The 26,587-nt window shown below is 47.7% G+C and overlaps 10 protein-coding genes and 1 non-coding gene across 11 annotated transcripts; 5 read left to right on the plus strand and 6 right to left on the minus strand.

Moving 5' to 3' along the window:
* Positions 1–1,468: 1,468 nt before the first annotated feature.
* On the plus strand, positions 1,469–3,868 carry BDV38DRAFT_250558 (Alpha/Beta hydrolase protein). The gene is made up of 7 exons (XM_032054963.1): positions 1,469–1,643; positions 1,689–1,801; positions 1,863–2,523; positions 2,610–2,822; positions 2,883–2,934; positions 2,995–3,103; positions 3,165–3,868. Exons 1-7 carry the CDS (start codon positions 1,515–1,517, stop codon positions 3,748–3,750), a joined length of 1,863 nt encoding a protein of 620 aa, XP_031912147.1. The 5' UTR covers positions 1,469–1,514; the 3' UTR covers positions 3,751–3,868.
* A 270-nt stretch (positions 3,869–4,138) lies between these two features.
* BDV38DRAFT_284328 (uncharacterized protein) lies at positions 4,139–4,509 on the minus strand (the record flags this gene model as incomplete). The annotated part of the gene is made up of 3 exons (XM_032060233.1): positions 4,139–4,157; positions 4,224–4,366; positions 4,420–4,509. The coding sequence occupies 3 exons, from the start codon at positions 4,507–4,509 to the stop codon at positions 4,139–4,141; spliced, it is 252 nt and encodes an 83-aa protein (XP_031912148.1).
* A 2,295-nt stretch (positions 4,510–6,804) lies between these two features.
* Positions 6,805–6,878, plus strand: BDV38DRAFT_t161. The gene has a single exon. It is a non-coding gene; the product is annotated as a tRNA-Val (tRNA).
* A 221-nt stretch (positions 6,879–7,099) lies between these two features.
* On the minus strand, positions 7,100–9,522 carry BDV38DRAFT_250563 (uncharacterized protein). Its single transcript, XM_032054964.1, has 3 exons — positions 8,403–9,522; positions 7,901–8,340; positions 7,100–7,824 (listed from the first exon to the last, which is right to left on the minus strand). Exons 1-3 carry the CDS (start codon positions 9,341–9,343, stop codon positions 7,220–7,222), a joined length of 1,986 nt encoding a protein of 661 aa, XP_031912149.1. The 5' UTR covers positions 9,344–9,522; the 3' UTR covers positions 7,100–7,219.
* A 2,607-nt stretch (positions 9,523–12,129) lies between these two features.
* Positions 12,130–13,184, plus strand: BDV38DRAFT_272360 (uncharacterized protein; the record flags this gene model as incomplete). The annotated part of the gene is made up of 2 exons (XM_032057474.1): positions 12,130–12,481; positions 12,544–13,184. The coding sequence occupies 2 exons, from the start codon at positions 12,130–12,132 to the stop codon at positions 13,182–13,184; spliced, it is 993 nt and encodes a 330-aa protein (XP_031912150.1).
* Positions 13,185–13,602: 418 nt separating this feature from the next.
* Positions 13,603–14,031, minus strand: BDV38DRAFT_284331 (thioesterase family protein; the record flags this gene model as incomplete). The annotated part of the gene is made up of 1 exon (XM_032060234.1): positions 13,603–14,031. The coding sequence occupies one exon, from the start codon at positions 14,029–14,031 to the stop codon at positions 13,603–13,605; it is 429 nt and encodes a 142-aa protein (XP_031912151.1).
* A 559-nt stretch (positions 14,032–14,590) lies between these two features.
* Positions 14,591–15,566, plus strand: BDV38DRAFT_272361 (NUDIX hydrolase domain-like protein; the record flags this gene model as incomplete). Its single annotated transcript, XM_032057475.1, has 5 exons — positions 14,591–14,815; positions 14,908–14,931; positions 14,973–15,207; positions 15,275–15,443; positions 15,515–15,566. 5 exons carry the CDS (start codon positions 14,591–14,593, stop codon positions 15,564–15,566), a joined length of 705 nt encoding a protein of 234 aa, XP_031912152.1.
* Positions 15,567–16,501: 935 nt separating this feature from the next.
* On the plus strand, positions 16,502–18,002 carry BDV38DRAFT_294132 (uncharacterized protein; the record flags this gene model as incomplete). The annotated part of the gene is made up of 1 exon (XM_032062430.1): positions 16,502–18,002. The coding sequence occupies one exon, from the start codon at positions 16,502–16,504 to the stop codon at positions 17,585–17,587; it is 1,086 nt and encodes a 361-aa protein (XP_031912153.1). The 3' UTR covers positions 17,588–18,002.
* On the minus strand, positions 17,929–19,931 carry BDV38DRAFT_284334 (DUF4246 domain-containing protein; the record flags this gene model as incomplete). The annotated part of the gene is made up of 4 exons (XM_032060235.1): positions 17,929–17,955; positions 18,014–18,445; positions 18,505–19,560; positions 19,617–19,931. 4 exons carry the CDS (start codon positions 19,929–19,931, stop codon positions 17,929–17,931), a joined length of 1,830 nt encoding a protein of 609 aa, XP_031912154.1.
* Positions 19,932–20,667: 736 nt separating this feature from the next.
* Positions 20,668–21,533, minus strand: BDV38DRAFT_294134 (A4/G1 family peptidase; the record flags this gene model as incomplete). Its single annotated transcript, XM_032062431.1, has 2 exons — positions 20,668–20,864; positions 20,936–21,533. 2 exons carry the CDS (start codon positions 21,531–21,533, stop codon positions 20,668–20,670), a joined length of 795 nt encoding a protein of 264 aa, XP_031912155.1.
* A 2,120-nt stretch (positions 21,534–23,653) lies between these two features.
* BDV38DRAFT_119583 (aldo/keto reductase family protein) lies at positions 23,654–25,218 on the minus strand. Its single transcript, XM_032051099.1, has 4 exons — positions 24,964–25,218; positions 24,207–24,874; positions 24,061–24,139; positions 23,654–23,999 (listed from the first exon to the last, which is right to left on the minus strand). Exons 2-4 carry the CDS (start codon positions 24,800–24,802, stop codon positions 23,691–23,693), a joined length of 984 nt encoding a protein of 327 aa, XP_031912156.1. The 5' UTR covers positions 24,803–24,874; positions 24,964–25,218; the 3' UTR covers positions 23,654–23,690.
* Between the last annotated feature and the right edge of the window lie 1,369 nt (positions 25,219–26,587).

The raw sequence follows: 26,587 nt of genomic DNA on the forward strand, positions 1-26,587 counted from the left end.
TCTGAAGCCTCACACTCCAATTGACTCATCATCATGCTGATCACAATTAATATTCCGGTCCGGCTGATCATTTTTGTTTCATAATAGATTCCTCATTCAGGCGTCCCGCTAGTGGGTATCGAATGGTCCACGGATGCCAAGCTTATACTCTAGCTAAAGGATCATTGTGCATACCTGTCAGAGAAATCCTGCAGAGGTTTGCGTGTGTCTGACCGCATCCACTCGATGTATATAAGCGAGCTGCATTATCTGGGTAATGAAAGGAGGATATCATTCTACTTATTGAAGAACGCCGTGATATAGGCAGAGCGTGTTTATCTTCACTTAGATATGACCGACCTTGAACAGAAATCCCCAGCTCTCCCGATGCAATCGCAAGCACCGAAAAGCTCTGGTAAGTGCCATCTCGTCACCATTTGAGTCCTTTCCCTTGGTCAATATCATGTGAGCCTTTCCAGATACTGTAATGGTCTGACAATAATTCTTCAAGGATACCCCGTACTGGATATCCTCCACATCCTCGAAGAAATACGAGGACATAAAAACACCCTTTCTGCGAGCGAGCGACGCAAAGTCCAGGAAGCCCGTACCATTGTTGAAGAACAAGGGCTCATCGGCAACAAGAGAGATGTCCATGTTGCAGGGCTCATGACGTTTATCCGGGCTACACAGCCGAGCACTGAAACTGGGACAAGTTTATGGGGAAAGTACGAGTCCAGTGAATTCTGGGCTCGAGCAGAGACTAGGGCTGAATCATGCCGATAAATGGAATTAACAACCATTCTAAGTCTACACTGCCATCTACTGTTTTATTCCGTGCATGGTCAGGCTGGCATGATGTGTTTTGCAACCGGTGTGACACTTGCTTCATTTTTTTTATATTATTTTATATTATATCTTCTGTTCTTTGATCTCTATGTTGTACCCACGTGTCCCTGGGAGCATCGTTAGGCGACCTGTTTTTACATAATTGCATGGTGTTGGGATATTCAATTTCTTGCTTTATTCTCCTTTCCTCTCCTAGTTGTATCTTAAGGCATTGATACTATTAAAGGACTTCTGTGGAGCGTTTAGTCTATGTAGTCCCCCAATGGAAGCCGCAAGAGGCTGCCAAGTATATCCCCAGATAATGCGGGTTTATTTGGACATGGATATTTACTCCTACCCCATATACTACAAGGGAAATGGCAACTAGCATTTTGGAGGCCTAGACCGACAGGGTTACAATGCTGTAGCCTAGTGTGGCTGTAGTTCTTTGTTTAGACCGTCAACCAACTAAATAGACACTGGTTACTAGTGCTGACATGTTTTACTTAGGGGGCCACTAACCCGGTTGTTAGTACAATCTTTGGTACGAAGTAAGCATTTGAGAGGTAGCCCGACGGACTCCGGGAGCCCTAGGGCTTATCGCACCGTTTCCAAAAAGCTTATCTCCAGCCTCGCTCTGTGAATCCGTTTGCTCTTAAAGCCGCAGGGCCCACCGGCTTGGAGTAGTATCAATACCACTTCGCGCCATGATGTTCCTCAGCCTGGTACTGGGCGCCCTGCTCGGTGCGGCCACGGCGCAATTTCCCCCCACGCCTGAGGGGGTAACGGTCGTCAAGTCTAAGCTACATGAGAATGTGTCCATATCATTCAAAGAGGTAGATATTCCACTTCAAAGGTTATAGCTGTTTACTAATCAGTAGCCCGGAATATGTGAAACAACACCTGGTGTTCGGTCGTATTCGGGTTATGTTCATCTCCCACCCGGTTTTCTTGCCGATGATACAGGGGACCGACAAGATTACCCCATGAACACGTACAGTCGTACCCCAAAAAGTCAATAACGGATGCAGAGAGGCCTAATTGTGCATAAATAGATTTTTCTGGTTCTTCGAGGCGCGCAAGGACCCCAAGAACGCGCCCGTCGCTATCTGGCTCAATGGCGGTCCCGGTGGCTCCTCGTTCATGGGGCTTCTCGAGGAACTGGGCCCCTGTTCCGTGGCCTCAGATTCCAAAACCACTATCATAAACCCCTGGAGTTGGAACAATGAGATTAACCTCTTGTTTCTCGATCAGCCCATGCAGGTTGGCTTCTCCTATGATGTCGCCACCAACGGTACATTAGTCATGGACTACGACGCAGTGGAGACTACGATCGTGCCTGGGGATTTCTCGGTGGATATACCCGAATCTAATTTCACACACCGTGTCGGTACATTTGCGAGCCAGACGCTATCACAAACCGCGAACAGCAGTGCGCTTACAGCTCATGCTTTATGGCATTTCGCCCAGACTTGGTTCTTCGAGTTTCCTCATTATAAGCCTGTTGATGATCGGATTTCTCTGTGGACTGAGAGCTATGGAGGTCACTATGGTCCGGCGATCTTCAGCTTTTTCCAGGAACAGAATGATCGGATTGCGAAGGGGACTGCGGAAAAGGGCGCGCAGTATCTGCATCTCGATACGTTGGGGATTGTGAATGGTCTTATTGATGCTGCAGTCCAAGGAGAATCATATATTACCATCGGGTATAATAACGTATGTTTCTTCCTGTAGCCCTACGCGTCATCAATAAGAGGAAGGCATTTGGAACTATCTATTCTGATATTCGCTAATATAAACAGACATATGGCCTACAAATATTCAACCAGTCTCTTTATGACTCGCTAATGCACGAATGGGCACGTCCTGGAGGTTGCCGCGACAGAGCGATAGCGTGCCAAGCAGCTTTGAAGGACTGGGACTCAACTTCTCAGAAGAGAAATATATCGGAAATATGTAAAAATATCGATTTAGACTGCGAGGGAGGGGGTACTGCTCAATACCAGCAGCTGAACGTATGTGCTTAGGTCTTTGAGCCCCGATAATAGTACTAATAATTTCTTTTGGTTGGATAGCGCAGTTGGTATGACATTTCTCACCCCAAAAATGACCCGTTCCCAGCTCACCGTAAGTCCAACCACCCAAAGCTATCCTGCTGTTGACTCTGATCCCAATCGAAACGTCCAGATATGCTGGGCTATTTGACTCAAGAGTCTGTACTAAAGGCTCTCGGCGTCCCTGTCAATTTCACCGAGGCTGCCCCCGTCGTCCACAAACAGTTCGAGAAGACCTACGAGTATGCATCCCCAACCCCGTCTTTCACAAAAATGTAATTACCATAGACTAACATGACCCAGCATCACTCGCGGTGGATTCCTCGACTCAATAGCCTACCTCCTCGACAGCGGCGTGAAGGTACACATGATGTACGGCGACCGCGACTACGCCTGTAACTGGATCGGCGGCGAGAAGGCCAGTCTGGCCGTGCCGTATTCGCGAGCCGCGGAGTTCGCAAACACCGGTTATTCCCCATTAGTCACGCCCGAAGGCATCAAGGGCATGACTCGCCAGCTCGGCAATTATAGCTTCACGCGCGTCTACCAGGCAGGCCACGAAGTACCAGCGTATCAGCCGGTCGCGGCTTATGAGATCTTTATGCGTGCTATGCTGGACAGCGATATCCCTACTGGACGTCTGGGTGTTACGGAGGAGTTCAGGACGAGTGGTCCGAAGGATACATGGCATATTAAGAATATTGCTCCGTCAATGCCGGAGCCGAGGTGCTATGTCTTGGATCCTGGGACGTGTCTTCCGGAGGTTTGGGAGAGGGTTGTGGCTGGGAATGTTATTGTTAAGGATTTCTTTGTGGTGGAGGATGGTGGCAATGATGGGAGGGTCAGCTGGCCCCAGGATAGTAGCCAGGTGGTTCTTGGTGGAATGTGAATGGTTGTACGAAAGAAATCGACAGTTTGTATAAATTGAGGATTATCATCTAAGGCAGGAAAGTGCTCGTTGTAGCCCCTAGATTGACTATTACACTAGCACCTGCTATATCCCTTCAGATAACTCAAAATACATCATGCAAGGAACTAAGTCAAAACCTACATTATCTTTCTAACTAAAGCTAACACTCTGAAGGAACAAAATCCACATCAAGTGTTCACGGCGTTAAGCAAGTGAACAGCAAGCTGAGTTCCCCTTTGGAAAGGATCAAAACAGCATCTGACACATTGGACCCTACTCCTTCAGCCTACCACTATATTGTAAGATACCAACCCGACCAATCTTGCCATTGAGAGGGTGTCCCAATTTTGTCTGAAGGAATATTCAATTATAAAATGAGATGAGCACTACCGCCAAAATAGCATAGAATTAGCCAATGAGATTCGAGTTATCATCCCATAGACTGAACATACTATAGGTTGTTTCCTGGTCTCGCTACAGCATCTGCAGCTGCGTCTTGCTCTGCCTGCATTTGTGCAGCGGTGACGGCATTCCGGACGATCTGCTGAGCGACTTGCTGAGGATTGCGACGTTCCAAATGATTCTTCGAGGCTTCCTAGACACGATTAAATTAGCAAGAATAGGCGTAGTACGGTGTATAACTCATACCACAGCATGTACATCACTGTTGAAAGGAAGCGCTACTGCAGTGGTGAGTGCAGCAAGAACGGTAACGGAGATAATCTTAGGGAAGTGCATGGCTACTAGTAGGTGATATCTTTGGAGTAAAAAGGCTGTAGATACTATGGAACAGAGTGTGTGATTTCTAGATATCAATCAGGAACCCGCGTACTACCCCCTTCGAATACGCTTAGCCTAATTAGGGATGTGGGACAAGAAAACCATACCAACTTTGCTTTGATATTTCAATCTGGAAACAGTCTGAGCTGAATCTCACTACTAGTATTTCCTTTACTTTTAGTACGGAGCGGACCGGAGTACTTCCCGGATACATCAACCGCCCAGGCTTACTCTGGGGTATATGCGTGATCCCGCACGTCATCTAACTATGGGAACAGCCAGAACAAAGCCTGAATTTGCTTGCGTGTCAATTATAATCTTATTCTCAAGGAAGGTTCATGACCGCATCACAAAATCACATGTATAATCATCTCGGTCTACAAACTCAAACACTCTGTAACTACTTATAAACAAGCCCTTAGGATGGAGAGTTAGGTAGACGATCTTTCTAGTTCGAAATCTACATGCTGAGATGGGTTAGACTAGATCAATAGAGTTTCTACACTCTTCCCAGGGCGGTAGACTGACTTACATGGGAGCAATGATACATCACGACATACGACATGTACATCGAAGACTAGGGTATGTATCTGAAGGTTTAGGGTGTTATTTATAGTTACACACGATCTAGCTATTGATCTTTCTAGATCTCTGATGCAATTATATCGACCTTGCGAAATTCAAACTGCTCAACCGAGAGCGTGCTCGACTATGCTCAAGAATCGAGTCCTGAGTGTTCCTTCAGTTGCGTCACGTGCTTGATGACCATTCTATAGATAGGAATCATCACCCCTAGCCTTATTAAATGCGGAAGGGTATGTTGTTTGGTGACTAAAAAAACATGTCCCTATTCCCCAAGTTACCACTGTCCCTGTGGATTGGCTCAGCGGCGGTAACATGCTCATTCCTTTCCCCCCAACCCCGTCCTTGTAGCCCGTCTTGAATCTCACAAATCCATTTCTCTACCCCTTGGATCTTATGCACATCGATACTGTCAAAGTGAAGACCATCCTTCATTGCGCGTAGAAGAGTCCACACAGCTTCCCGCGATTCGTTGACTCTCACTGACACTGGTCCAGGTTGGCTGGTATCCACTAAAGAATAGACCTGGTTGTTGACACAGCACAAGTACTGAATCACGTCGAATGCATATCCTTCACAATTGGGCCCATCACCGTACCCCCTTTCATGTACTTTGTCAGGAGTACATTCATTACAGCCATCATTATGTTTCTCGTATCTCCTCATCACATATTCTTCATCATCCCGTGGTTCTCTGATGGTGGCTGATCTTACCGAAGGGCCTCCATCTATGTTCGATTCAGCTGGCCTTAAGACAATCTCTGATCTTGCTGTCAGAAAATTCTGTCTTGAACTGTTCTCATACTCCGGGGGCGCTTCTCTGGGCCTCCTAAGTGTAGGCTCAAGGGTTTCATCTGGCTCTTGTTTAGGACTCATTTCAGTATATATATAGCAGAGGTGACAGTAATGTACGAATATGAAGGATGCTAGGGACATTTTCGTTTGTCTTTTTAGGCTGGGTGAGGGTTGGAACTTATATTCCGTCCGAATCTTTTCAACGTGGATTACAGATGAGACGCTTTATTCCGGTTATCACTATTGAATGTTTCAGTCCCCGTAATCTCACCAAGAAAACAAAGATGAGACACACAACATGGGATTCCTTTACAACAACAGCGGTAAGGCGGGTGACCAGAACATAATGACACTTCAATAACAGTTCTTACCCCACGAATCTATATCGACTGCCTGGCTGGGAACAGACTCCCGCAATATACCGCTCTGTTAAGATCTTGGGCTTCAACGGCTGATACAATGTTTTCCAAATACCCGTAGTCTGAGCGATCTGAGCTGCTTGTCTACCGAAAAAACAAAGAAAGGTGTGACTCGACCAACGCATTATGTGGTTCTCATAATGTTGTTCTCCAAGTGTCGAAACGAGATAATGACCAGTGCGTTGTCCAAAGACATTCCAGGAAATATATAACCGGATGCTACAAGGTTGTTTGACAATACATATGACCGAACACAAAACGCTGGAGTTGTTAGACACACTACACTACTTCTTAAAACGAAAAAGATGCAGATCAGATGGGGTTATCGGACTGAAAGATGTTTCAGATGAAGGCTGTGATATTTCAGGGCTTAAATGTATCGAACAATGTTACAGCGCATAGCACGATCCACATGCCGGTATTAATCTATTTTACAGATACCACTTCTACCGATATCGGCCGGATGGTGTAGTTGGTTATCACGTATCCTTTACACGGATAAGGCCCAGGGTTCGAACCCCTGTCTGGTCATATCTTTTTCTTTTTTTTTTATACTCAAGTCACTATGGCGGTGGTTTTGCTACTTAATTTCATCAGTATGAACAATTCCTGCACTTGTCATTGCCGTCCGCCAGATACTTTGCACCTCTCCTCTTATTACCATACTGTTCCACGGCGAAACAAACAGAAGGGCAGTCAAGCAGACAGGTAGTTCATTGCAGAGTACGTTATTATCGTCAACAAAGGATAATTCATAAGTAGTCGGAACATCCCCTGTTCCAGGGTTGATATATACATGAAGCACAGACTCCAACATGAACAATATTACAAATAAAACTAGGTAAATACCCTCAGACCAACGATACCAATACCTAAGCCACTATATCGCGATGTGATCCATATCTCTCTGACACAGTTATGCCACCGTCAGACTTCCCCTCAGCATCGGCTCCTTCAAAGGGGACAGAACGATAGCCATCAGCGGCAGAATTAAGACCCTGAAACACCGAGCTGGGTGGCACTTCATCGGCCCAATTCGTCGACACCCCCAAAGCCCGATAAGCAGCCCCATGTAATCCCAGTGTCTCCTCGGTCTGCCACTGCTCTCGCAAATACGCCCGTTTCCCACGCTGTAACAACCCCACACAGGTATCCAAGGACAAGCCAAGGATGATTATAATACCCCCGACGGCAAGGATCAGGCCCATTCCCAAGATCGATAAGCTCTTGTAGTCTCCCGAGTTGTGTACGAGTTGATTTCTACATTGGGATTTGGCCTCGGGCGTGGTGGGTGGGCTATACACCCATGGGGAATCCTCGCCATCTTTGGGGGAGTCGAAGTTCTGGGGTTCGGTCGCCCATTCGACGGCCCATGCTTGCTCCTTGGCAAGGGAAAGGGCAAACCAGTTGGAAACTTCGATTTGCCATTGGTTAGGGGGGACGGAGTACTGGTGTCCGTTGTACAGTTTTTGGCCGACTACGGGATGACTGGGTTAGCTTTGCTGCGACAGCTTGGGTGGTGTAGAATCGGTAGAAGCATTCTGCGAACTTACTGTCTAGCGCTGAACCTCCCCGCCCTTGTACCGCTTGATACATAGAGTGTAGGTGCGACATTGTCATGAATCGCTTCAAGGTCGCGAGTTGGTTCATATTAAAATACACGAATCGATCGATCATGTCTTTGGCAACTGAGTTTATGCCTCCCAGTTTGCTGCATGCCGCATCGCCCTCTCCGTTGGGGTTGCAGAATTGATATTGGTCGATGCACCCCAGCAAACTGATCGTGTAGTCCCCCGTATATACATCGCTTTCGTTCAGCTTTTCGTGGGCTGCTATCCAAGGATCGTCACTTGGCGTTCGATAATAAACATCATTTTGCGTGAGCATCATTAGGGTGATATCTGCGTCCGTTTGGTTCAATTTTGGGTCGGGATACCACATAGCCCCAGTGCTGTGGAGGGCACCAGTCGGGTCGGCTTGTCCATAAACAGAACTATATCCTTTGTTAGATTAAAAGTAACAATTTCAGAATCCTCGATAGCAGAGCTTCCCTACCTCAGCGAGTATCCATGCAACCTGTCAAAAGCGGAGCGGACAACATAGGAGAATGTCCAGTTATTACCAATCTCAACCAGCTGCGGCGTGAGTCCCGCGTTGATATAAACAACTGTACCCAGACCAGGCTCATCCCTATCAGTACCAAAATCGGCGCCATAGATCGGAGAACAAGTAGTGAGTCGTCGAAATTTGATTCGGTTTTCGGGCGGGGCGTTGATCCCGAAATCATTATGCGAATCCAACAAGCCCGTGTCCATTGCAAAGGCGGACTGGTCATTGAACCTGCACAAGCCCTTTGCGAACGGGCAGGAAACATTTTGTTGGGTGGTGAAAGGTAGGCTTTGGCGAACGTAAGTGCCGCAGGCTAAGGCTGAACTGCCTTGATAACATTGCTTCGCATAGGCTGCCGCCTGTTTTGTATCTTCCAACAACTTAGAGAAGTAGATTCCACCTGTATCCACTGCTGTGCTATATTCAGCTCCACCGCAGTGGGGACCTAGAATGATTGTTGTATTTCCCGGGACTTTGGTCACATACGAGGTGAAGACACCTGAGACTCCAAATAAGGCTACATTAAGGAGTGCTAGGAGCGCTAGGGGAAGGATGCGGAGTAGGCCTCGAGGTGCTTTTCTACCAGCGTTCCATGCCAGTGTTGTGAATGCCCATGCGGCTGCCGTTCCTGACCCGCTATTTCGAAGGATCACTTGGCGACTGTGATGTAGGAAATCTCGTTTTTCCGAAGCGGGTGTTGTGTTGGCCTGATGTATGATAAAGCAGAGAATCCGCCACATCATTGTTCCCGCAAAGGACACAAAGATGGCCAGGAAAGCGGTCAACAGTCCAGCGTATTCCTGGGGTAGGGTGAGGGTGGCACCGCGAATCTGGCCATGGGACCAGTTGGTCCAGACCCCGGTGTAGACGACATTTGCAGAAGACATGGTAGGTATGGACACCAGATGCCCACGGGGAGATGGAAACGCAAACGACAGAGCTCCATCGTGTGGGAATTCGGAACATTATCTAGAGCTCTGCAGCCCAATCATTGCAAAGGCCGGTAAGGCTCCTCCATCTAAATGAGCCTTCTCGTATTTGAGTTGAAACACTTCGCAGGAGTGGTCGATCAGGGTTCTGATTGCGCTTGGGGAGCCTAGCTGCATGTTTAGTGTCCTTGGGGCTCGTGAGTCGCGCAATTTGCATCGAAAGCGGTTAGCGGGTAAGCGGGCTTTGGGCGGGTTTTCCCGAACTGAGATTAAATTCTGGCCAACCGAATATGATCTTGCCCTGCGTGGGGATTGGGCTCATAGTACGATGGGCTTTATGAGATTTCATGTCAGGGGGCTTGAAAGTTAGATAGTCCCTACCACAACTACCATCCTCCCTCCAACTAACCCCCGAGGCTGCGAATTCACAGGCCTTTGATCCGGAGATGAGTACTGATTCAGGCCTGGCAAGGAGGCATCCTCGCATCGTCGCGACACCACACAACGCAGACTGAGCAGCCAAGGATTACTACAGACAGATTAAGATTAGTTTAAACTTAAATATAGGTCTTATAGACCAATCATTATACTCGTCAAGCAACAGCCCGGCCATGAAAACTGTGGGGTGGACCAGCTGGCAGCTATTTTGCCCTAATTATGCAGGGGTGGTTCATACAGTGCATAAAAGCATGCCAGTCGATACGCTCATTAATCTTCGAGTACTTCGCCACTCGAGGTTGATGTTATTCGAGGCTTCCATTTCGTGCTTTCGCCTTGCAGTCCCCTCTAGTCGCAATTAATATACCAAAAGTATTAAGCCTGGAGCCCTGCCCAACTTTCCAAATTTAAACCTAAGTAGTACGGGGGACTGAATACCAACTCAACTTTATTCAGTAATTGTTCTGCATTGTTTGCTCAGTGCTATTCGGACTAAGCTCCGGCTATTCCTTCAGGTAAATTTCCAAGCGAGGAAAAGGGAAAAAAAACCATAGAGCTGCGAAAGGAGGTTGAACTTTTATTACTGTGCTGGCTTCTATATACCTATATTGATCTTGTAATAGGTGCCCATATATTAGCATTATGATATTTTGATACTTCTAATCATTATTGTTTAATTAATTTTATTTTTTTTTTTTTAAAAAAAGTATTAACTTGACTGTCATGATTATAAATATCTGGAAGTATGTTGATTTTCGCACCATCCTCTATTTACTCTTCTTGGATTTATGTTAGTTTTATAGTTCACTAATTATAGATATTCTATCATTTACTCCCCTTTCTCCTTTGAAATTATACTAGTTTTTATAATCTATATCCATTCTAACTTTCGTGTCTTCTTGTCTTCTTGTCTTCTTTCGTTTCTTTAAGAAATGCTAGCAATCTGGAGAACATAACACGACACTCGGAATGGATTGAAAGTCTGATTTGATAGATTAAAACCAGCCGAGAACTCCTGGCAAACACTGTCTTAACCGAGTACGTACTCTCGACTACTTCCGGCCGGACATGAACATATAATGACATTTCTTCAACCAACGCTCCAGATATGCCTTAACATCGATTGGCCGCTTGGAGATATTGTGGAGGATGAAAGAAAATGATCCGAGACCAGTCTGCTACCCTATACTAACAATACCAAGCTACGTTGAACCCAACAATCCACAACAGGAGTTCGTCCCCTCCATTCAAAGGAGCGATCGCATCCGGTAGACGCTGGTTGGATGAGTGCTTAGACTGTCATGACATATGCCCGAAAATGCTCAGCCAAGTTCTTACCCCGAACTCCTGCTTGAGCTAGATGGACTGACAGTTCTGTTAATCTCGCCAATGGAGAGAAAGATTTCGGATCCTTGCAGGACTAACCTTGGACAAACGGTTATACCGCAAACTACTGATCAAAAGGAACTCGAAGAACTTAGGTGGTATATCGTGAAGAGTCTAATGATTACGAACTGTTCATCCAGAGACCAAAAAACCTGCTAGACTATCACAAATTCCCAACTAGCTAGAAAATGCACTGAATAATGTTTATCTCGTAGGTTACTACTAGCAGACGTTTCAGTATAGTCTGAGTTGGCGGGCGGATCCCCAACTCGTTGCTGACAGAGAACGCACCCGTCAAGCACGGAGAGTTGAAAACATGGTAATGAACGAGGGTTACCAAAGGAAACTGGAAATACCCTCTTGGGGTTGGGCATCAATGGGATAACACGGTTTACATCTCTCACCTCTGGAGGTGTACCTCCTTGGCAGAAGCTAGAATATACACACTAATACCCGGTTTGTTGGACAATAATGCCAAGGGAACCCAATCTGCAAGTGTTACAATCGGGCCCTAGTGTCTTGAAGTATTTTGCAGTGAGATTCTTCGCGTCAGACAAGCATTTGCCAGACGGCCAATGTATTCCCATGATAGAGAAGCAAGGGGCGACTGAAGGGCCCCCTTGACGCGCCCGCATGTCATGTCCACCAGAGGACATGAGATACAAACGGCCTCTAGTATGGATCTGCAACCATGCACGCCTTGTTTCAGAGATTTTCTGCAAGTGGGACATTGGGCAGATTCGTCGATATGCGTCAAGGGTTGTTGATATTCACAGTGTTTATTCATCCCTGTGTTGATGCCTTGTTGGTGGGGCATCGCGTGGTGCCTGCTATCCCTTTCTTCCTTTCGCTCTCTGTCCATCTGCCCTCTGAGTATTCTTTCTGTCAGTATTGGTTCATGACACCTCCCCAACGATATCATGGTCAGTCTACAACGAGCGCGTCAAGTGAATAAGTCCGTGCGTGGGCGACGCTCGAAGTTTGTGGCAGTATTTGTAGGTGGCACCAGTGGTATTGGCGAAGCAACAGCGAAACAGTTAGCGAAGACAATTGAGTCTCCCACGATCTACCTCGTCGGTCGCGACGGATCAGCCGGTTCGCGGATAATACAAGAGCTTAATACGTTGAACCCCCATGGAACATTCGAATTCATTAAGTCAGATGTATCACTCCTCCGCGAAGTTGATGCCACCTGTCAAGCGATTAAAAGCAAAGAGCGCATGGTGGACCTGTTATTCATGACACCGGGCCACTTAGCGGCGCGAAAAAATGGTACGAAAACAATAGTGCATCGTCTTACACTTCCATAATAAACCACGGCTGATGTGTTGCAGATACAGTGGAAGGGCTCGACAACAACCACGTGCTCCGCTACTATGCCCGAATGCGATTCATCTACAACCTCCTCCCTCAACTAGAAGCTGCGGAGTTTCCTGCCAGAGTAGTCAGTGTGCTAGCGGCAGGGAGAGAGGGTGAAATCGATGAAAGCAACTTTGATCTCCAGGTCTCGTTCTCCTTTGGCACTGCGGCGACGTACGGGGCGACCATGAACTCATTGGCGATGGAATATCTGGCAGCCAAACACCCTTCTGTCACTTTCATTCACATATTTCCCGGAGCTGTACAGACACCCTTGATGAAGTCGAGCTTTGGATACATACTAGGGTCGATGATTGGCCTTGTGACCAAGCTGATGTCGATATCGGAGAAGGAGAGCGGGGAGCGCAATGTCTTCATTGCCACATCCACTGCTTATCCGCCCGCAATTAGCGCGAGAGAAATGTCAGCTGATGGTGTTGGGGTCGCAGTAGCATCGACAGGCAAAACTGGTGGTGGCTCGTATCTGCTTAATTATGACGGAAAGGACGTGACGAACCAGACGTTGATGAGGAACTATCGCGATAGGGAGTACTTGACAAAGCTATGGGATCACACATTAGACATATTTCAGAGGGTCCTTGGATCCACTACTTGAGCAGTCCGACTGACCTTGCGACTGCAACGAAGAAACAAGGTTATCAGTCATCCATAGGTGCTTACAGGAAGTCTGGGGAAACAGTCCATACGCCTAGCGTACACAGAAACCTCGTCTTTGTGGACCTTCTCATCCCATTACAGGAAATCTCTGTACAGAGCCTTTGGCCCAGTCATCACTATCCTCCTCGAATATGATAGCACCCCAGCCATCATGTTGCTTTCTTTTAGTAGTTTAAAAACTTGTATTATAAACTTCCTTTAGGAAGGCAGGTTGGATCTATCACAGTTGCGGTGATGTCCGGCGGAGCCACGGTTAAATACCGCTCACGAAACACCACCTATGTCGATATGTACCATCCCACGAGAGAGACTTTGACTACAGAAAACAAGTCACCTAATCCTTCTAATAGCCTTGATCACTGAGATGCCCCCCTCTTCTTCGCGCCGTTTTCCAAGCGCGCTATTTCCACAATAGCCCTCTCGTGACTTCCGCGCCCTATCTCTCCCACCTCATCGTTGGCAATGACTTCGAACTGATAAAGCTTTCCCTTCTGACCAATGTACTTTGCCTCGGCGGTCACCTTAGCCCCGACGGGTGTAGGCGCCGAGTGCGTGATGTTGATGCTAGTGCCCACGGACAGCTGATCAGGGCTGAGCAACGGTTGAAGAACTCGAGCAGCGGCAATTTCCATGAATGCTATCATGCGGGATGTTGCGAGGACTCGAGGGAATCTGTCAAGTTCTGCGTTGGAGGATATACCACTTGCAAGATCGGAGGGCTGGACAATCAAATCATATGTGCGAGTAGTGTTGAGTTGAAGTGAGTTGTTGGCGCTTGTCGACATCTTCACGTGGACGGATACTGTCGATGGTTGGCGGTTGATAGTTGCACGGGCAGTGAAACGGGTGGATGCTCTAATTACCGAGGAAATTGTGTTTATATTGAAACTGCAAGTCGACAGATAGTGTCGCTGTCTATTCTTAAGTCGTTCACCGAAACCAGGGCTTTGGTTCAATATACTACTTCAGCATACTGACCAAACAGCGGTATTCGGCCTATTTCCCGGTCGATCTTCCGAGGATCGGCAGATATTCCAGAACAGTTCGACATTTGCTCGTAACGTCGAAACCCAACCTCGGGTTTTGCTTATGAGGGCAATTCTCATTGCGTTGATTTGTCTATAATGAATGCGTAGAGATCATACAAAAACAGACAGTGTTTCGTATTTCTGTATAAGTATTCCACGCTTTGCGAATGGCCTCTCTAATTGACACCCTGGATGAATCCCATTTAGTTCCCCCCACTCATGATTTCCCCTGAATTTGACCGCTATTTTGCTACAAAGCTCGAGGTCAACTCCTGAACCAAGTACCATTACCACCAAGTTGAGATTACTATTCAAAATGGGCCCCATCGACATAGGTAGCCCTGCCATCACTGCAGAAAATGTCCGCGAGCTCTTTCCAGATGTCGAAGCCCTGTCCGTGGTGTCCCCAGCAAGTTGTGGCGTATCAGCAGCCGAAAGCGGGGACTTCGAAGGCTACGATGAAGAACAGGTACGAATGATGGATGAAGTTTGTATCGTTCTAGATGTCGACGACGAGCCGATTGGACGGGTCAGCAAAAGAGTCTGCAAGTGCACCCTGTGAGGGACTCTTCAACGACAGTGTCCAGAATCCTAACTACCTCCCAGGTCACCTCATGACGAACATCGATAAAGGACTTCTACATCGCGCATTTTCCTGTTTCCTGTTTGACTCCAAGGGGCGGTTACTATTGCAACAGCGTGCCGATAAGAAGGTTACCTTCCCCATGATGTGGACGAACACTTGCTGTTCTCATCCCCTTGATATTCCCGACGAGAGAGGTACGGACTTCGGGAGTGCGATATTAGGAGTAAAAAGGGCGGCACGGAGGAAATTGGGGCAGGAGCTGGGCATCAGGCCTGAACAAGTCCCACTTGAGGATTTTCAATTTTTGACCCGTGTGCATTATAAGGCACCAAGTGATGGAAAGTGGGGCGAGCATGAGAGTCAGTACTATCATCTTCCCTCTGTATACGGGACATGCATATTAACAACGTATAGTGGACTACATTCTTTTCATTCAAGCAGATGTAGACCTTGCGGTTAATCGAAACGAGGTGCAAGACGTTCGCTGGGTGTCACCTGAGGACCTCAGGAACATGTTCGCCACGCCAGGTCTGCAATACACTCCATGGTTCAAATTAATATGCGATTCATTGCTGTTCAAGTGGTGGGTGGACTTGGGAACCCCGAATTTCGAGCGAAATACCAACGAGACCATAATTCGGCGGATGTAAACAGCAATTATCGCGGTCCATTGCCAGTGCTCGACAGCTGCTTGTTATTGGTGTGAACTTAAGGATGGGCACATGGCTTCTTCACTGGCTATATTAGTCTGGTTTAATCGCAAAAGTGAGCAGCACGTGGGTTGCAATAAACGAAAGTACCCTAGATGCTTTCGTCATGACCGTCATTTGATTGACTTTCCTCCGATTGTCGGCCTTGAATCTTTCTACCGATTCGTGTCAACGTACCAGAACAGGTCTACCATCCACAAATCTTCCAGAGGAAAGACAAATATCAACAATAATGTCCACGTCATACTTGGGAAGTGAATAGCAGAACACCGGCAGTTTCATAGACACTTGTATAGGGCTACTGATAGCATAACGAGATGTTAATCACGCGACTACAGTTAAGTGGAGTTCTAAAACCCTATAGCATACACACAGATAGACAGGAGGATGCATGCTTTGTCTTCTGGCCCCTGGGATGAACCAGATGCACTCCGACAGCCAAATAGAGTAGATTGATATTCACACGTAGCGGAGGCTAGTCCTGTTTCGTTAATCTCGCCCGTACGGTGGACCCTAAACGCCGAGGCCTGGACCAGATCACGAAGATCAGCAAGCACTTTAAATACTTATCATGGACCATATGCCCGAGAAGTAACCTTGGCATTGGGCGTATTGCGTAATAGACAATGGTTTCCTGCTTTAGCTTGCGGCATCAATACTTTAATAAATGGTTAAATGAGGCAAATGTGGAGAACCCGAGAATTCTTCGTACGCAAGCATATCGAGATCACTATGCCCGAGAGTCAAGAAGATGACCCGTCGTCGTCTGATCTCCGTTAGAAACAACCCGCACCTTGCCACAATTACTTGTTACGGATGCCGGTGACCAGAAATGAGAAAAGGAGGAAGTTTGTATAAATTCCATCCCCTGCTCCGGTCTTCCAAGCCATATCTGGGAGACGGAAACACATTAGCATTTATCATTCCTACCATGTCTGGTCTTTTGTTTACCTCTCTTTTGAGCATCACAGCTCCGTTAGTATCTGCATATGCACCTGGCCTTGAGCTGGCCTACTCACTTGAACGCGCGACCCAGGGCATCAGCATCTCCGCTAACGGGCGCAAGTTTCTCTCACAGCGGTACTCCACGACGGAGCCACCCCAGGCCGTGGAGCTTCTGAGTGACAATACAACTGTCCTCTATCCGAATGCTGCATGGAACTCGTACAATGCGAGTAACCCGAGTTCAAACCCTCGGGAGACCTTCGTCAGTATTGACGGCGCGCGGATTGGACCCGACGGGCGGTACTGGCTGGTCGATGGCGGTTCGCAAGGCATCAATGGCTCAACCAAGCTAGTGGGTGTTAATCTCACCACTGATGCCGTCGACAAGATCTACTACCTGGACGACATCAAGGCAGACGACAGTGGTATTGATGATGTCCGTTTCAATGCGGCTGGAGACGTTGCATACTTGAGTGATACGGCCGGCGCCCTATTGGTTTTGAACATGACAACTGGGAACGGCGTGCGTGTCCTTTCAAATGACGACTCAGCCTCTGCCTGGTATCCGATGATGTACAACGGGACACTGGTACCCGGATATGGCGGCGATGGCAGTACTCTTGCTGTCGGTCTGGACCAAATTGAAGTATCGCCGGATGGGGTTTACTTGTATTATCAACCTTGTAATGGTGGTCTATACCGAGTCAAGGCCACATATGTTGATGCCACTCTAACCAACGCGACCCTGGCTGCTTCGCTCGGGGACTACGCTGAGCCCTTTGCCCTGACGCCCAGCACTGGAGGAACCACCATCGATGGCGATGGCAACATCTACGTCAGCGACACCAACCTCCTCGCCATCTGGAAGGTCACCCCTGAGGGCCGTGCCAGCATTCTCGTTCAAGATGACGCTCTTCTCTGGACGGACTTGATGTGGGTGACAGCGGACAAGAAGCTCTGGCTGCCTGCCTCTCAGATGCGTCCCGGCAGTGATGGCTTAATGGCCGACGGGCCCAACTACATCTTCACCTATCCCATTGGTGCTGGTCCATCTCCTATCGATCATGCTTAGCGCTTTTTGTGGTGAACCCTATTGTATGAACCTCAACGCCGTCTTGTTTCTCTTATGGACTTTTCCCATGGAGTCAGACAACGCAGGCCAATAATTAATATTTCCTATAGTGAATGACAGAGAAGAATCCACTCCTCCCCGGGGGTTCCCTATTCTAGGTGAAGGAGGCCAAAACTTCCATGTATTTCGTAAAGTCGCGGAATAATTTTACCAGTAATTCAACATGCTCCCTCCGCGTTGGCTATCCACCTGCATTAACTTTTGTGGTATAAGATCGACATTGCTATGGCCTGATACGGGATAAGTCCAAAAGCAGATCGCTCTAAAAGCGCACAACCAGTTTAATGTTCACAAAAGCTGAAAGTTGACTGCAGCTAGTTAGCTTCCAAGTAGGCCTGAATACAGCCAATGTAAGTTGTGGCATACCTCTTCTATCTCATCATTGGTGTAGTCAATTAGTGCTCCTCGCTCATCCATTAGAGCCTGTCTCACTTCTACCGCCTCCTCCCAGCTAAGCGGAAAGTCTCTGACTTCGTCGATAATCATATTAAACAGTTCCAATGGCAAGCTTCGAAACGGGGGTACCTTTCGAACTTCTTCTGTCCACCAATCCTTTCTCTGGGGAGGCACATTTGCCGTGGAGAGTATTCGTATATACGGATCCACCAAGAACATAGCGAGAATCTTCCGATGACCGGGCTTTGTGGCATCGGCCAGTTTGAATGACTGAACCCGATGCTGTAGGACATTTGGAAAAGCAAGTAGTCGACCAGGTTTGGTCAGAACACTGCCAAGTATTTGTACTGCAGCCTCCTCGTTTTCAATTCCGTAGAAGATTTCCGTAGATGCGTACTCATACTGTAGGAGATTCCATCAACATTATAGTTCAATATGGGTCATAGAGATTGGTTGCGTACCTGAGGAAGGCGATACGTGAAATCCTCCGCATCCATAGCTTGCCGAAACTCGAGATGACTAGGTGTAATATTTTCCTCGTCATAATAATATAGAGCTGTGGCGACAATATGTTCATTCATCGCCCCTTCAATGTGCCACGTACCGCCGTCGTACTCTGGCTCCTCCGGGGTCAGGTGAATATTTGCGAGCTTGAAGATGACCTGCATCCCAGGCGTAGCAAACTGCGCTTGCAGGTCGACGGGGCGGTGCTCAGCATTCTCCTCCCATTGCTGGCGAGACCGGAATGGCTCAGGTTCTCTCTCAGCGAAAACTCGGTTTTCCCGAAACCATTCATCAAAGGCATCAGTCGCGCTGATATCTTTATGTTCATTGGCCTCTTGGAATGTGTAAGGCCGGACCTGCTCGGGCGACTCTACATCATCCTCATCTGGAGTGAAGGTAACTCCATCAGGAATATAAAAGTCCTTGTCTGATGGTCCCTGGAATTCGATCCTCAGCCGAGTGTGATCCCAGGAAAGGCACTCATTCCAAAGTGGGATTGCAGCTGCTACAAATAGCTCTAGAGTTCCATAGAGCTCTTTGTGCTGCCTAGGGTGCAGGTTGTTGATATAACTGACAATCTTTGGGGTACCATCTTTGTTAAATTCAACATTGGATGGGAGCCATTGGAAGTGTCCCCACTCCGGCAGTGAGATGTCCTCACGCTGGACAATATGGTACCCATCAAATTCTGGGACAACCACCTCGCCCTCTCCAGTGAAGCGGGCACAGTCATCCAGCGGCACAGTTCCATAAGGCAACGCGCGAGACCGACCGTGAATCAAGGGAAACAGTGACGGGTGAAGCAGATCCAACACCTTTTGATCTGATCCGGGATGCCAATCCTTCAAATGCTCCGGGACGTCTTCCAAGACACGCACATTGTTGCGGAGCGACTCAGCCAGGATTGATGAAACTGCTGTATCGGATTTCACGATTGCAGTCTCACTGTCATGCGCAGACACCATCTGAGAGTCCTTGAAGTAAGCCGCTTTGTCGCGAAGCTCTTCGAGACACTATATATTATTAGACAGGTATTCCAGTCCAGGGACAGCAACCAAAAAGAACCCACATAGTCAAACATGGCAGTAGATAGGTAGTAATCATCGAGCTCTTCGCTGTGTACACACGCTTCACTCCTCCAGTTGCCCACAATGTCTTCATCGAAGACCTTTCTCTCCCACTCTGGCTTATCAGTAATCTTATTAATAAAATCCAACATTCGACGCTCCCTCACAGAGACGCCCACACTATAGCAGCTGTCGCGCAATGCATGAGGGAATCGTCGACGTTGACCTTTGTACGGGCCCTCCTCCTTTTCGATTGTCGGTAAAGTATCATTCAGGGGCTGGCCGAAGCCGGGAAGTATGACCCGGTCCTGTCCCATGGCGTTGGCTGGCTGGCAAAATAATTATTCTGAGCGGGAGTATGGAGAAATTAGATTCTATCTTTGATTGAGATCGCGCCAGTTGGGTGTGGTGATTTTTGCTCTCAAATTGGGAGTTCCTCGTAGGCAGCAAGGGTTGGTGCCTGAGGTTAGTCATCATGTCTGCGAAGCTTTGGGAGCTCGTATTCTCTAATTAATTGCTGCCGATCATTCTGAGCTCTACCAGCAAGTTTTCCAAAAGAGAGGTAGGAGGGAACGCCGAAATCAGTACATGAACAGCATCAATCGTAGTAGTCAGAGTTGCAAACATGATCAGGAGCCCTCAAGATGCGAATGGCAGCAACTGGTAATGAAGCCATCCCCACAAGGCTTCAGTAACCCACTCTCATCCGAAGGGGACATTATTCCTTTTCAGCCCTGTTAGTGATAGAGTTTGAAGATACGCTTCTCTAGTCATGCTTTTGTTCCAGTGACAGAACAGAGGGATCTACAGCGAAGGGTATAGGGAGGATCATGATCTTTCATTTTGAGACATCTACCCAGTCCTCGACAAAATTTGTAACTCAAAGTCAAGAATATCCGCATAATAGCAAATCCAGTCTGCATTTCTGCCTCGCAGTGTCACCTTTCTTATCTCTGTTCCTCAACCAACCTCCAACGAATTCAAGGTGAAAGTCACGGTATGACTCCTCAACAATAGCTCACAAGCTCTCAGAGGCAACTTAATCTGAATAGCTTAGACGTAGCGAATAGTAACCTCAGAGTCGCTGTCAATGGTCACATCGGTCACAACCTTACTGCCCTGGGCGATGTCAATGACAGTGGCACCGGTCAGACCAACAGTCTGACCACCGGCAGCCTTTGCTTCGGCACCAGTGAAGGTAACGGTGCCAAAGTCAACCAGGTCAACCAGGGAGCCGCCTTGCTCGAAATCTAAAATTGTTCGTTAGCTGGTCACGCAGAGTTCCCGAAGCAGAGTTGTATCCAGAGCAAGAATGGCTTACCTTCGACGATCCACTCAGCATTGATCCCGCCGAGGGGTGAAGAGGAACTAAGCTCTTTAGAGACCTTCTGGCCAGTGCTTTGATTCTCGATAATGGCAACTCCACTGGTAGAGGAGTGCGACTCGACGATAGCAACAATCACATCACCTGCTGAGATGTCGATGCCGGTGAAGTCATGAGCATAGTCGGGCAGCCACTCGTACCAGGCATCGAAGGAGGCCTGGCCATCCGTTACAGTAAAGTCGACACCGGTCTGGAGGATAGCCTCGCTGTAGGTGTCACCATCGATACCAACCCACGCCGAGGCGGAAGAACTACCGGATCCACCAGTGGGCTCAGGGACCGTGAAGGTACCGGTAACTGCGGTGTAGGTGGCCGCGGCGGAGGGAGGGTTCTCCTGAACAGCACCAGACCAGTTGGAACTGTACTGAACATTTGTCTTGTTGGTCACGCCTGCGGGTTCCTGAACGGTCTGGAGAGGGCGAGAGCCCCGAGCGGCAGCTCCACGAGCTTTGACACGAGCTGCGAGGCCGCGTTCAGGGGCAGCGAGTGCGGTGCCAGCAAGGATTGCAGTAGCAATAGCAGTAGTGAACTTCATCTTGAATGATTGCGGGTTGTTGTTTGACTGTGGGAGTCCGAAGGAACTGTAGAGACCAGAGAGCTGTGGTGATTGAGATGATGGCGAATATTCACGGCGCCGATGGGGGTATTTATCATTTTCTGCTCCATGTTCTATTCTCATTTAGTTGACTCTGTCTAGATCACACCATGCAGGATCATTCCCCCAATAGATTGCAACATGGTAGCACTATCGATGTGCAAGTTGTCGCAGTAGGGGAAATGGAAACAGACCGAGGAAAGATGACAAGTTGCATCGGATTCCGACGGCTAAATTTGAGACTTAAACGGACGTGCTCAGGAGAGACATTTAGTATGAAGCTATGTTTCTTAGTTGCCATTAGCGGTCTCGCGACATTCGGCATGTCTTAGGCGAACACTGTCCCCGGTGGTATAACTCACTACGGTCTTTTTGTATTTCTTTTGTTTTGATTAATCGATAGAAGAGCAATTTGCAGGGAACACCTTGGACGCATTACTGAATCTCGTCGCTGTATAACTGAAATAATAATATGCTGAGACTCAGTAAGATCATTAGGTCTCCGCCTTGACCATAAGATAAATCTTCAGACTACTTCCACTAGCGCAGTCGCTTTTGCGAGCGCGCAGATTTGCACAATACATGCTAAACTAGTAAGTTACAGATAGCGTCTGTGATGCCATTCGCTACCTCCAATCAGACCACGCCTACAGCCCGGCCAGTGACTGGAATGATTGAGGAGAGATAAGAATTTAAATGAGTTATTGTTAAGCCTTCATTCCGGTGGGGCAGCGTAACTTGGCACTCTCATCAGTAGTGCTTGTTTACTCTGGCTATAACCAAGACCCGCACTAATGCATGATTCAAATCCGTGCAAGGGTTTTCGGCAAAAGTGTCGTGAGGAATGACGGTGCTTGTGCTTACTGCACGGAGATACTGGATGCCAATTAGATAGAGAGCCATCTTCATATCACCACCAATGGCTCGAATCACGACTTAGATTAACCTCTCATCTGGTCATTTCTGCCCCACTCCTCAATATATTTATGTATATTAATATCAATTCATTAATAGACCCCCTCTCAGTATCGGTCCGGCCCGACTAACAAATGATCCCCCCTCTTTTGAGAACCAATAACCCTGGAGTCGGATATATTGTGGCACATCATGGTCTGTTGGTCTAGCCCTTAGTCGTTTCTTCTCTCGTTGCACGTTACCTACTCGGTTAGAAAGTTTCCTCCCCCCTCAGCTTCTGACTTTTGTAAAATCATTTAGTATGCTTAGATTATGATAGCCGTCGCTGTTGTTCATGATGTCAAGAGCCTGCGGTGGTACATTGAATTCGTGCCAATTCTCTCTCTCTTTCTCATGTAACTCTCACTTGGTCTTGAGTCAAGCTAAATTAGTCGGCTCCTTCTCTCTGAGTCTAGTTTGCCTCCCTCTTACTAGCGTTGGACGTCATATATTGGAGCCTATCATGCAATCATAATCTGCACTTTTATAGTGATAACAATGGCTCTATAATGTCCCACGGCATAGAACCGTAGGATCGACCGTCGGCCCCCGCGAACACTAGTTCTTCCCCTCTCCTTTTTCACCTACCGTGCTTTCTACCCGCGGCCTCCCGCAGCCTCGAGCGAGAGAGAGTATATTTCAGATGTAAGCGAGGTATGAGAATTAATATGACAGTATGGCGACAACAGCTAACGAGAACATGACACAATTTGCCTATCTCGTTTTAAGAAATATCCGGCTTTGCTTTGATCGCTTGAAGTAATGATCTTCAAAACTATCATATATAAAGAACTTACCTGGATGTTCTTAGAAGGTCATTCGTATCCGTGGAATATAGTAGGCAGATATATACGTACCTGCCCTAGATTTACTGACCATATAATGTTCGGGGATAAAAGTGTTCAAGGCGCAACCTTTGATGTCATGGCATTTTGGTCGAGTGCGATTCACATATAATACTTCACAGATTGTGCATAGGACTCTATGTTTTCTAAAGGCCCATTTTCTATAGTGTACTAGGTGGATAGCTCAATGAACTAACCAAAGTTCCTTTCTTTCTTTCTTTTTCCTTTTCCTATCTCCCTGGTTTTGCTAAGATGGTTATTACCACAATCGACACCCCCCGGGGAGGTGGTACCATAATTAAACGTGGTATGCAGCTGCTTCATCCACGACAAGATCTCCCACGTTGCTGACCAACTTCGCCAGTTCTTCATTCAAGGGACCCGCGTCGACGGCATCAAGATTTTGAATCAGCTGTGCCAAACTTGACGCGCCGATAAGCACCGCATCCCCGTGTTCATGGCTCAATGCCGAGTGGTAGACCGTCCACCGCAATGCTAGTTCATGTCCACTAACTCCAGCTGCTGCACCTGCATCTGCTACTCTCTGAGCTGCCGCAATCACTGCCGGTTTGTAATAAGCGTCATGATAGATCTTTCCCGAGGCAGTCTACACAGCATGGTCTCTATGTCAATTATAGCTATCTGGCATAGCACTAAGACAGACTTACACTGCCATCCCATCGGGATCCGACAAGTTGGCTCGGGTCCTGCGAGAGTTTTCCTGTGAAAAGACCCACGGCAGCTGGACTAAGAGTAAAACGTGAATTTAGTGTTTTATTAAGGAATCCCCACTGATAGAGAAGATAACTCATACCTATATGCATAGAAGCTAATCCCATGGCGTCTAAGGACAGGAAACAAATGCGTTTCCCCAGATCGGATGACAGGATTGTATCGGCCTTGATACACACTAGGCTTGACAAAGCCGTGCTTCTCACAGATCGTCACGATCTCCTCGACTTCATCTGCTTTGTAGTTACTGATGCCAAAACGGGCAAACTTTCCTTTGCGGTATTCAGCATCCATGGCTCGGCATGTCTCCTCGAACGGAGTAAGGCGGTCCGGTGAATGCAGATACATGATGTCCACCTTGTCCGTCTTCAATGCTTCGAACGACTCCGCCACGCTTTGCTGGATTCGTTCCGCAGTGTGGGTGCCAGGCGCCCAAGAATTGACCTTGGTCGAGAGGTTGGCCCAGGTAGGAACTCCTAACTCACCAAGAAGTCTTTCTGCTGCCCCTGGAGAGCCCACGGGATATGCGCGAGCTGTATCCACATCGGTCACATTTCTAGCTTGGAGGGTGGCAATAATCGGCACTGCAGTTTCCTCATCTTGAATTTTGGCCAGAGGTGATCCAGTTCCAAAGGCCGCAGTGCCAAATATGATATGTGGACGCTCGTGTGAAGTCATTGTAATGGAAGGTATGAGAACTTTTTGGTACGTAAAAGCTCGACCATAGACGATGTCGAGACCAGGGCGAACCTACTCATCAATTAAGTAGTGTACAACTGACAATGCCACGTTCCATTCTTTTGGTCACCTCACTACCTGACTGCACTGGCGTCACTTACTGCATTCACTGATGAACAGGGTACCGCTGGGTATGTGCCGCACTTGACATAGTCATCTTACGTACGGATGGGGGGTTACCATTCTCCGAATGGCGTTCAGACGGCTTTGATCCTCCCTCCGGAGAGCTCTATTTGCCGAACACGAGGCTTATAGGAAGATCTTTTGCCGGAATCTCAGCTTCTTCCATTGGATTTGCTCCATCTATTCATAGAGCCTCTCCGTGCCTCACTGCCGGGACAATTGCCTTTCTGTTTGTTACCGTTTTCACATATCGGCACAAAGCAGGACATCAGGGTTCTAGCAGAGTAGACGTGCAAAAGGGTGGGTAGTCAATGTGATATGTTAAGAGTCAGGTAAATAAGATAGCGTCAACGGTTTCCAAACACTGCCAGAGTCATGCAAAGGGACCATTGAGATCAGGGCTGGTAGTGAGGAAGTAAGCTTGCCGACAACCTACTCCTTACATATAGCCCATGACTCCGTTACAACAGCATGCAGATGATGCCGACTCTCACAGATCTGCGGGCTATCCTGACAAAACGAAGGACATGAATGCTCCAATATAAATTTATCGTTGTAAAATGGTCACGATGAAGTCTTGGCCCGCTACGCCAAGCTTACAGGGACTGGGATCTGTTGCTATTTGGTGTCTGTCATTGCTCATGGAAATCTGCAAGGACTTGGATGTCCACGTCAGTCCCTCGGAGAACATCGGTCTAGATCTGACCAAAGCTACGTGTCTCATATTCGGACAAGGGGCAGTTGTTTTCACTATCTCCTCGGACCAGATTTCCGCACCATCTCGGAATTGAGTACCATAGTACCCCAGCGCCAAAGATGAACAATCGCTCATTCTCAAGTCTCAGTCATCCCGATGAGGGTAGGGAGGCGACATCAGTTGTTAAAATATAAGAAGCGACAAGCTCTTTGATCCGTACCGGCATTCTTTTCAGGGCTCTTACTATGAGGCTTGCCGAGACCTTTGCCTTTGTTGCTTTCTGTACATGACAGGGGGAGATACCGGATGCTCTTAGTCCTTGGATGGGACTGTCCGGGGGTCTCATTCATGTCTCTTGCACTTGCAGATTCACTCTTATAATAGCCATGACAACGGTCTGGAATTCTACAAGTGGAAGTGGACCACTTGACGAGGAAGATTCTCCCAGGTGCATGGATAGTCACAATGCGTATGCGAGACTTGCAAAAGCAAACAAGCTGACGACTGCATATCGTCAGTAGTATAGCACTAGTTTGATAGGGCATGGTCGAGCTATTATATAAGAAGAATCCTCAAAACGGCAATGCGGGGTATTTACACGTGACTATGTGGTTCCGCTTTCTTTATCGGAAGCATGCGATTGGTGGGTATGCTCACTTCCTGTTACATAATATCCGCTGCCAATCATGGGCCGGGTTAACCCCGATCCGGAGTAGCCCCTCCGATACCAACATATCGCTTGCCCCAGTCAGATGACTCAACCCCCCGTGACTCAATGGATTGTCGCTTTTGTTGAATTAAATTTAATTGATCGTCGACCACAACTTCTTTTCTTTTACTCCCAATTCAAAGAGAAAAAACAACCTCCCGATTCCTTGCCCATCCACCATCGCTCTACCCTTCCC

This window comes from Aspergillus pseudotamarii, assembly GCF_009193445.1.
Source record: "Aspergillus pseudotamarii strain CBS 117625 unplaced genomic scaffold BDV38scaffold_37, whole genome shotgun sequence".
Taxonomy (NCBI): Eukaryota; Fungi; Ascomycota; class Eurotiomycetes; order Eurotiales; family Aspergillaceae; genus Aspergillus; species Aspergillus pseudotamarii.

Coding starts and splice junctions, on each gene's coding strand:
- BDV38DRAFT_250558 (XM_032054963.1), top strand. CDS start 1,515: ATGATGTTCCTCAGCCTGGTACTGGGCGCCCTGCTCGGTGCGGCCACG. Junction 1,802..1,862: donor CAAGATTACCCCATGAACAC/GTACAGTCGTAC, acceptor GTGCATAAATAG/ATTTTTCTGGTTCTTCGAGG. Junction 3,104..3,164: donor CAGTTCGAGAAGACCTACGA/GTATGCATCCCC, acceptor AACATGACCCAG/CATCACTCGCGGTGGATTCC.
- BDV38DRAFT_119583 (XM_032051099.1), bottom strand. CDS start 24,802: ATGACTTCACACGAGCGTCCACATATCATATTTGGCACTGCGGCCTTT. Junction 24,140..24,206: donor ATTAGCTTCTATGCATATAG/GTATGAGTTATC, acceptor TTTTACTCTTAG/TCCAGCTGCCGTGGGTCTTT. Junction 24,000..24,060: donor GATCCCGATGGGATGGCAGT/GTAAGTCTGTCT, acceptor CATGCTGTGTAG/ACTGCCTCGGGAAAGATCTA.
- BDV38DRAFT_250563 (XM_032054964.1), bottom strand. CDS start 9,343: ATGTCTTCTGCAAATGTCGTCTACACCGGGGTCTGGACCAACTGGTCC. Junction 8,341..8,402: donor TTGCATGGATACTCGCTGAG/GTAGGGAAGCTC, acceptor CAAAGGATATAG/TTCTGTTTATGGACAAGCCG. Junction 7,825..7,900: donor GGGAGGTTCAGCGCTAGACA/GTAAGTTCGCAG, acceptor GTCATCCCGTAG/TCGGCCAAAAACTGTACAAC.